At 46.5% G+C, this 10,619-nt stretch overlaps 1 protein-coding gene across 1 annotated transcript in view; it reads right to left on the bottom strand.

Annotated features, from left to right (window-relative positions):
* The window catches only part of LOC109908308 (retinoic acid receptor gamma-A-like), a 136,959-nt gene extending 127,451 nt beyond the window's left edge, over nt 1-9,508 (bottom strand). Inside the window, exon 1 of the mRNA XM_031794583.1 lies at nt 9,121-9,508. Within this exon, the coding sequence (XP_031650443.1) occupies nt 9,121-9,289 (169 nt within the window). The 5' untranslated portion in view covers nt 9,290-9,508. The remainder of the gene's footprint in view (nt 1-9,120) is intronic.
* Between the last annotated feature and the right edge of the window lie 1,111 nt (nt 9,509-10,619).

Below are 10,619 nucleotides of genomic sequence, written 5' to 3' on the forward strand. Positions count from 1 at the left end.
GCAGCTATCGGTAAGCTGCTCTGACAGCTGATGCTTAAAGTTAGATGGAGATATAAGTCTCATTGGCAGCAGAGAACTGGAAGGAAAGGCAGCCAAAGGAGATGTTGGCTTTGGGGATAACCAGTGAAATATACCTGCTGGAGCGCGTGCTACCGGTGGGTGTTGGTGACCAGTGAGCTAAGGCTGAGCTTTACCTAGCAACACTGCCAGTGCCCTTAGGACTCTACCAGGGCCCATATATATTTTTTTTTACCTTTATTTTACTAGGCAAGTCAGTTAAGAACAAATTCTTATTTTCAATGACGGCCTAAGAACAGTGGGTTAACTGCCTGTTCAGGGGCAGAACGAAAGATTTGTACCTTGTCAGCTCTGGGATTTGAACTTGCAACCTTCCGGTTACGAGTCCAACGCTCTAACCACTAGGCTACCCTGCCGCCCCATGACTCTACCAGTGCCCATATGACTTTACCAGTGCCCATATGACTCTACCAGTGCCCATATGACTCTACCAGTGGCCATATGACTCTACCAGTGCCCATATGACTTTACCAGTGCCCATAGGGCACACCCACAAACCTGATACTACACTACAACCCCTCACCCCCACGGACCTGATACTACACTACAACCCCTCACCCCCACGGACCTGATACTACACTACAACCCCTCACCCCCACGGACCTGATACTACACTACAACCCCTCACCCCCACAGACCTGATACTACACTACAACCCCTCACCCCCACGGACCTGATACTACCCTACTACCTCGAACCTCCATCGACCTGATACTACCCTACTACCTCTCACCCCCACAGACCTGATACTACACTACAACCCCTCACCCCCACAGACCTGATACTACACTACAACCCCTCACCCTCACAGACCTGATACTACCCTACTACCTCTCACCCCCACAGACCTGATACTACACTACAACCCCTCACCCCCACAGACCTGATACTACACTACAACCCCTCACCCCCACAGACCTGATACTACACTACAACCCCTCACCTCCACAGACCTGATACTACACTACAACCCCTCACCCCCACAGACCTGATACTACACTACAACCCCTCACCCCCACAGACCTGATACTACACTACAACCCCTCACCTCCACAGACCTGATACTACACTACAACCCCTCACCCCCACAGACCTGATACTACACTACAACCCCTCACCTCCAAGGACCTGATACTACCCTACTACCCTACAACCCCTCACCACCATGGACCTGATACTACCCTACTACCCCTCACCCCCACGGACCTGATACTACCCTATTACCTCTAACCTCCATCGACCTGAATATAAGATCAGCGTCAACTCACCATCAGTACGACCAAGAATATGATTTTCACGAAGCGGATCCTGTGTTCTGCCTTTCAACCAGGACAACGGAATGGATCCTATGCGGCGACCCAAAAAAACGACTCCGTAAAAGAGGGAAACGAGGCGGTCTTCTGGTCAGACTCCGGAGACGGGCACATCGTGCACCACTCCCTAGCATTCTTCTCGCCAATGTCCAGTCTCTTGACAACAAGGTTGATGAAATCCGAGCAAGGGTAGCACTCCAGAGGGACATCAGAGACTGTAACATTCTTTGCTTCACGGAAACATGGCTCACTGGAGAGACGCTATCGGAGGTGGTGCAGCCAGCGGGTTTCTCCACGCATCGCGCCGACAGAAACAAACATCTTTCTGGTAAGAAGAGGGGCGGGGGCGTATGCCTTATGGCTAACGAGAACTCAAATCCTTAAATCCTTTTGTTCACCTGATTTAGAATTCCTCACAATCAAATGTCGACCACATTATCTACCAAGAGAATTCTCTTCGATTATAATCACGGCCGTATATATCCCCCCCAAGCAGACACATCTATGGCTCTGAACGAACTTTATTTGACTCTTTGCAAACTGGAATCCATTTATCCGGAGGCTGCATTCATTGTAGCTGGGGATTTTAACAAGGCTAATCTGAAAACAAGACTCCCTAAATTTTATCAGCATATCGATTGCGCAACCAGGGGTGGAAAGACCTTGGATCATTGTTACTCTAACTTCCGCGACGCATATAAGGCCCTGCCCCGCCCTCCTTTCGGAAAAGCTGACCACGACTCCATTTTGTTGATCCCTGCCTACAGACAGAAACTAAAAAAAGAAGCTCCCACGCTGAGGTCTGTTCAACGCTGGTCTGACCAAGCTGACTCCACACTCCAAGACTGCTTCCATCACGTGGACTGGGAGATGTTTCGTATTGCGTCAGATAACAACATTGACGAATACGCTGATTCGGTGTGCGAGTTCATTAGAACGTGCTTTGAAGATGTTGTTCCCATAGCAACGATTAAAACATTCCCTAACCAGAAACCGTGGATTGATGGCAGCATTCGCGTGAAACTGAAAGCGCGAACCACTGCTTTTAATCAGGGCAGGGTGACTGGTAACATGACCGAATACAAACAGTGCAGCTATTCCCTCCGCAAGGCTATCAAACAAGCTAAGCGCCAGTACAGAGACAAAGTAGAATCTCAATTCAACGGCTCAGACACAAGAGGTATGTGGCAGGGTCTACAGTCAATCACGGACTACAAGAAGAAAACCAGCCCAGTCACGGACCAGGATGTCTTGCTCCCAGGCAGACTAAATAACTTTTTTGCCCGCTTTTGAGGACAATACAGTGCCACTGACACAACATGCGGACTCTCCTTCACTGCAGCCGAGTTGAGTAAGACATTTAAACGTGTTAACCCTCGCAAGGCTGCAGGCCCAGACGGCATCCCCAGCCGCGCCCTTAGAGCATGCGCAGACCAGCTGGCCAGTGTGTTTACGGACATATTCAATCAATCCCTATACCAGTCTGCTGTTCCCACATGCTTCAAGAGGGCCACCATTGTTCCTGTTCCCAAGAAAGCTAGGGTAACTGAGCTAAACGACTACCGCCCCGTAGCACTCACTTCCGTCATCATGAAGTGCTTTGAGAGACTAGTCAAGGACCATATCACCTCCACCCTACCTGACACCCTAGACCCACTCCAATTTGCTTACCGCCCAAATAGGTCCACAGACAATGCAATCTCAACCACACTGCACACTGCCCTAACCCATCTGGACAAGAGGAATACCTATGTGAGAATGCTGTTCATAGACTACAGCTCGGCATTCAACACCATAGTACCCTCCAAGCTCGTCATTTGCGGACGACACAACAGTGGTAGGCTTGATTACCAACAACGACGAGACAGCCTACAGGGAGGAGGTGAGGGCCCTCGGAGTGTGGTGTCAGGAAAATAACCTCACACTCAACGTCAACAAAACTAAGAAGATGATTGTGGACTTCAGGAAACAGCAGAGGGAACACCCCCCTATCCACATCGATGGAACAGTAGTGGAGAGGGTAGCAAGTTTTAAGTTCCTCGGCATACACATCACAGACAAACTGAATTGGTCCATCCACACAGACAGCATCGTGAAGAAGGCGCAGCAGCGCCTCTTCAACCTCAGGAGGCTGAAGAAATTCGGCTTGTCACCAAAAGCACTCACAAACTTCTACAGATGCACAATCGAGAGCATCCTGGCAGGCTGCATCACCGCCTGGTACGGCAACTGCTCCGCCCACAACCGTAAGGCTCTCCAGAGGGTAGTGAGGTCTGCACAACGCATCACCGGGGGCAAACTACCTGCCCTCCAGGACACCTACACCACCCGATGTTACAGGAAGGCCATAAAGATCATCAAGGAAAACAACCACCCGAGCCACTGCCTGTTCACCCCGCTATCATCCAGAAGGCGAGGTCAGTACAGGTGCATCAAAGCTGGGACCAAGAGACTGAAAAACAGCTTATATCTCAAGGCCATCAGACTGTTAAACAGCCACCACTAACATTGAGTGGCTGCTGCCAACACACTGACACTGACTCAACTCCAGCCACTTTAATAATGGGAATTGATGGGAAATGATGTAAAATATATCACTAGCCACTTTAAACAATGCTACCTAATATAATGTTACATACCCTACATTATTCATCTCATATGCATACGTATATACTGTACTCTATATCATCTACTGCATCCTTGTGTAATACATGTATCACTAGCCACTTTAACTATGCCACTTTGTTTACATACTCATCTCATATGTATATACTGTACTCGATACCATCTACTGTATCTTGCCTATGCTGCTCTGTACCATCACTCATTCATATATCTTTCTGTACATATTCTTTATCCCCTTACACTGTGTATAAGACAGTAGTTTTGAAATTGTTAGTTAGATTACTTGTTGGTTATTACTGCATTGTCGGAACTAGAAGCACAAGCATTTCGCTACACTCGCATTAACATCTGCTAACCATGTGTATGTGACAAATAAAATTTGATTTGATTTGATACTACCCTACTACCCCTCACCCCCACAGACCTGATACTTCCCTACTACCCCTCACCCCCACAGACCTGACACTACCCTACTACCTCTCACCCCCACAGACCTGATACTTCCCTACTACCCCTCACCCCCACAGACCTGATACTACCCTACTACTCCTCACCCCCACATACCTGATACTACCCTACTCCCTCTTACCCGCACAGACCTGATACTACCCTACAACCCCTCACCCCCACAGACCTGATACTACCCTACCACCTCTCACCCCCACGGACCTGATACTACCCTACTACCCTACTACCCTTCACCCCCACAGACCTGATACTACCCTACAACCCCTCACCCCCTCTGACCTGATACTACCCTACTACCTCTCACCCCCACGGACCTGATACTACCCTACTACCTCTCTCCTCCACAGGGAGAGGAGTAGTTGGACCAGGGAGAGGAGTAGCTGGACCAGGCAGAGGAGTAGTTGAACCAGGGAGAGGAGTAGTTGGACCAGGGAGAAGAATTGCTGGACCAGACAGAGGAGTAGTTGGACCAGACAGAGGAGTAGTTGGACCAGGGAGAAGAGTAGCTGGACCAGGGAGAGGAGTAGTTGGACCAGGGAGAGGAATACTTGGACCAGGGAGAGGAGTAGCTGGACCAGGCAGAGGAGTATCACTGAGAGAGACAGGTGAAAGAGTCCAGCCTAAAACCATGGTCTATCACTGAAAGAGACTGGTGAAAGAGTCCAGCCTAATACCATGGTCTATCACTGAGAGAGGCTGGTGAAAGAGTCCAGTCTAATACCATGGTCTATCACTGAGAGAGGCTGGTGAAAGAGTCCAGTCTAATACCATGGTCTATCACTGAGAGAGGCTGGTGAAAGAGTCCAGTCTAATACCATGGTCAATCACTGAGAGAGGCTGGTGAAAGAGTCTAGTCTAATACCACGGTCTATCACTGAGAGGGGCTGGAGAAAGACTCCAGCCTATAACAATGGTCTATCACTGAGAGAGACTGGTGAAAGAGTCCAGCCTAATACCATGGTCTATCACTGAGAGAGGCTGGTGAAAGAGTCCAGTCTAATACCATGGTCAATCACTGAGAGAGGCTGGTGAAAGAGTCCAGTCTAATACCACGGTCTATCACTGAGAGGGGCTGGTGAAAGACTCCAGCCTATAACAATGGTCTATCACTGAGAGAGACTGGTGAAAGAGTCCAGCCTAATACCATGGTCTATCACTGAGAGAGACTGGTGAAAGAGTCCAGTCTAATACCACGGTCTATCACTGAGAGGGGCTGGTGAAAGAGTCCAGTACAATACCATGGTCTATCACTGAGAGAGGCTGGTGAAAGAGTCCAGTCTAATACCACGGTCTATCACTGAGAGAGACTGGTGAAAGAGTCCAGTCTAATACCACGGTCTATCACTGAGAGGGGCTGGTGAAAGAGTCCAGTCCAATACCATGGTCTATCACTGAGAGAGGCTGGTGAAAGAGTCCAGTCTAATACCACGGTCTATCACTGAGAGGGGCTGGTGAAAGACTCCAGCCTGTAACAATGGTCTATCACTGAGAGAGACTGGTGAAAGAGTCCAGCCTAATACCATGGTCTATCACTGAGAGAGACTGGTGATAGAGTCCAGTCTAATACCATGGTCTATCACTGAGAGAGGCTGGTGAAAGAGTCCAGTCCAATACCATGGTCTATCACAGAGAGAGGCTGGTGAAAGAGTCCAGTCTAATACCACGGTCTATCACTGAGAGAGACTGGTGATAGAGTCCAGTCTAATCTCAGACGGTCAACCATTATCCTGAATTTTCAACAAACCAACAGGTAAGTAATGCATTTCACAAGGGCTTCTTCTACCATTACTGTTGCTATGTCCCACAGTAACTGTAGGCCACCAGTCCCAATGCAAATACATATGTTGTATTTTTGTTCCTCTAAAGAACGCAACGTCTTCATCCCTCTGGGGGAAGAGGAAAGCACCTCAGTGAAGACCAAGAGCATGCCATTGTAGGATTGGTCATTGCTGACAATGCAATAAAACTGAGAGAAATTCAGATCAGCATTGTAGATAACACCCTAGTATTTCACAATGTGGAAAGCATCATTCTGACTACCATTGCTTGGAATCTGACCAAAAACAGAGTTTGAATGAAACAGTTGTACACAGTTCCTTTTGAAAGGAACAGTGAGTGTGTCAAGGAACTCCGGAACCAATATGTCCAGGTATGGTCTTTCCAATATGTCTTGTTCTACAGTGAGTTTTACACTATGGGGTCAGGGAACTCCGGAACCAATATGTCCAGGTATGGTCTATCCAATATGTCTTGTTCTACAGTGAGTTTTACACTATGGGGTCAGGGAACTCCGGAACCAATATGTCCAGGTATGGTCTTTCCAATATGTCTTGTTCTACAGTGAGTTTTACACAATGGGGTCAAGGAACTCCGGAACCAATATGTCCAGGTATGGTCTATCCAATATGTCTTGTTCTACAGTGAGTTTTACACTATGGGGTCAGGGAACTCCGGAACCAATATGTCCAGGTATGGTCTATCCAATATGTCTTGTTCTACAGTGAGTTTTACACTATGCTACTCTACATGTAAACATGGGTTACAGTACATACAGTAGGACATACTGAAAAGCATTTACACATACTGTGTTTGAATTCTTTTAAGAGAGTCATGGAGTTGGAGGCTAATCAGATGAAATCATTTATGTAGATGAGGCAGGGTTTAACCTGGCAAAAACATGTCGGCTGGGAAGAAACGTCATCGGGGAAAGGGCCACCGTTGATGTGCTGGGTCAGAGAGGAGCAAATATCACAATGTGTGCTACAATCTGGAGTGCTGCTTTTGTCCTGCAGAAATGCCAGATTGGTTCCTACAACACTGAGCGCCTTCTTTTGTTTTTAGATGACCTCCACCAACAACTGGTGCCAGAAGCAGAAAGGGAACAGTTGGGAGAAAACATGAGGACATTTGTGATTGCATGGGACAATGTAGCATTCCACCATCCACTAAACTTTACAGTTGGCACTATGCATTTGGGCAGGTAGCGTTCTCCTGGCATTCGCCTAACCCAGATTTGTCCGTTGGACTGCCAGACTGTGAAGCGTGACTCATCACTCCAGAGAACGTGTTTCCACTGCTCCAAGCCGACGCTTGGCATTGCGCATGGTGATCTTAGTCTTGTGTGCGGCTGCTCGACCTTGGAAACCCATTTCAAGAAGCTCCCGACGAACAGTTATTGAGCTGACATTGCTTTCAGATGTAATTTGGAACTCGGTAGTGAGTGTTGCAACTGAGGACAGACCATTTTTATGCACTGCAAGCTTCAGCACTTGACGGTCCTGTTCTGTGATCTTGTGTGGCCTACCACTACACAGATGAGCCACTTATAGTTGACCGGGGCAGCTCTAGCAGGGCAGACATTTGATGAAATGATTTGTTTGAAAGGTAGCATCATATGACGGTGCCACTTTAAAAGTTACTGAGCTCTTCGGTAAGGCAATTCTACTGCCAATGTTTGTCTATGGAGATTGCATGGCTGTGTCCTTTATTCCCCTGTTAGCAACGGGTATGGCAAATCCACTAATTTGAAGGAGTGTCCACATACTTTTGCATATAACACGTAACTTATTGAGAACAGATTCTCTTTTCAAATAAAGATCTGACAACCATCTAATCCATGCAGGTATGAACAACAATTTAACCGTTTGTGACCTGTGACCCTTTGATACTGGTTTTTGTTTTAACACATGCCAATATTTATCAATGAAGGAGATTTCATTCATTGTGAGTGCATTGAGAGTGGTGTGCTTCAAATTTCTACATGAAAGACAGATAGAGAGGTCTGTGTTTTCCTAGCAGGGTGGGTTCTTGGATTCCACCACACTAGGATATTACCTTAGGGTGCTCTCCTTAAATTCTCTCTCTCTGTTTCTCTCTCTCTCTCTCTAAATACCTTGAGGATAAAGTGGGCAGCAGCAGGGGGAGGTAGTGATTGACATCTGAAAGGCTGGAGAGGTGCTCAGGCATGCTGTGCTGAGGAGAGGGAGGGAGAGAGAAAGAGAGGGAGAGAGAGGAGAAAGAGAGGTGGGGGGGCTCGGTAGCTTTTACTCAGCTGTTGCCACCCACACCCATCACAATCCCCGACATACACGCCTTTCATCACCTCATGTGAAAAGGATATCGTTTTGTCTGTTATTTGAGACTTGTTTAATGGACGCCTGCTTTACTTTACTGACTCTCAGAGTTTGGAACCACGACATCATCTAAAGCAGCATCCTAAAAAAACACACCTGCAACAAATAATCAACACAATGTTATGGAACTGCTCCATTCGAGGGGGTTAAATGTGGAAGACACATTTCAGTTGAATGCATTCAGTTGTGCAACTGACTAGGTATCCCCATTTTTCTTTACATTCTTTATCTCATTGCCTCTTATATCAAACAGATGAATGAATGCATGTTCAATTAAAAGTTAGCATTTTCTGTTTCAAAATGTAATAATGACACACACACTCACGCATGATTGGGTACACATACACACACACACACACACACACACACACACACACACACACACACACACACACACACACACACACACACACACACACACACACACACACACACACACACACACACACACACACACACACACACACACACACACACACACACACTTGAGTAACATCACTTACAGAGTGCGGCCATTTCTTTAGGGAGGTCTGTGCTGAACCTCCCAAATAGTCTGCTATTGGCCAGCAGGTCGAAGGGGGAGTGGTTCCGCATGGAGTTGAAGGCAAATGGGTAGACAGCTGGTGGAAACCCTGTCATGTGACCCACCTGCCGCTCCCTGTTGGTAGCCATGGTAACAGAGAGGAGAGGAGTACCCAGAAGGCTGGTGGTATCCCAGACAGACCCTCTGTCTCAGGCCGTTGGGCTGGGGAATATCAGACACACACCACCTGGAAGACCCTGGAAAGTTCTTCCAGAGGCAGCCTATCAGGGCACTGGAGTGGATGAGGGGCACAGGTTCTGGTTGGCTCAGGAGAGTTCTGGTTGGAATGATCATATGACGCATCTATCAGAAGACACACAAAAAGAGGAACATTGTTTTTCCAATCTACACAATGTAGAATAACTACTGTCACATTAAGTAATGATAAAATTTGGAGTATTGTTCAAATGTTCTTTATTTTCTACAAACACTGTTCACCTTACATCAACTCTGAGGATTGATATTTCTGGAACACTGAAAAGTTTATTCCAAACAAGCAATTTCAGAGGGATGTGGAAACTACAACACAATGTTCAAAACAGGTATGGGGAGGGGTGGGGTGGAAGGGAAGAGTGACATATCAACACAGAGATATGAGAAACTGTGAGAGTTGAAGAGTGGCATATCAACACAGAGATATGAGAAACTGTGAGAGTTGAAGAGTGACATATCAACACAGAGATATGAGAAACTGTGAGTTGAAGAGTGACATATCAACACAGAGAGATATGAGAAACTGTGAGTTGAAGAGTGACATATCAACACAGAGAGATATGAGAAACTGTGAGTTGAAGAGTGACATATCAACACAGAGATATGAGAAACTGTGAGTTGAAGAGTGACATATCAACACAGAGAGATATGAGAAACTGTGAGTTGAAGAGTGACATATCAACACAGAGAGATATGAGAAACTGTGAGAGTTGAAGAGTGACATATCAACACAGAGAGATATGAGAAACTGTGAGAGTTGAAGAGTGACATATCAACACAGAGAGATATGAGAAACTGTAAGTTGAAGACTGGCATATCAACACAGAGATATGAGAAACTGTGAGAGTTGAAGAGTGGCATATCAACACAGAGAGATATGAGAAACTGTGAGAGTTGAAGAGTGGCATATCAACACAAAGAGATATGAGAAACTATGAGAGTTGAAGAGTGACATATCAACACAGAGAGATATGAGAAACTGTGAGAGTTGAAGAGTGACATATCAACACAGAGAGATGAGAAACTGTGAGAGTTGAAGAGTGACATTTCAACACAGAGATATGAGAAACTGTGAGTTGAAGAGTGACATATCAACACAGAGAGATATGAGAAACTGTGAGTTGAAGAGTGACATATCAACACAGAGAGATATGAGAAACTGTGAGTTGAAGAGTGACATATCAACACAGAGATATGAGAAACTGT

This window comes from Oncorhynchus kisutch, linkage group LG17, assembly GCF_002021735.2.
Source record: "Oncorhynchus kisutch isolate 150728-3 linkage group LG17, Okis_V2, whole genome shotgun sequence".
NCBI classification, from domain to species: domain Eukaryota; kingdom Metazoa; phylum Chordata; class Actinopteri; order Salmoniformes; family Salmonidae; genus Oncorhynchus; species Oncorhynchus kisutch.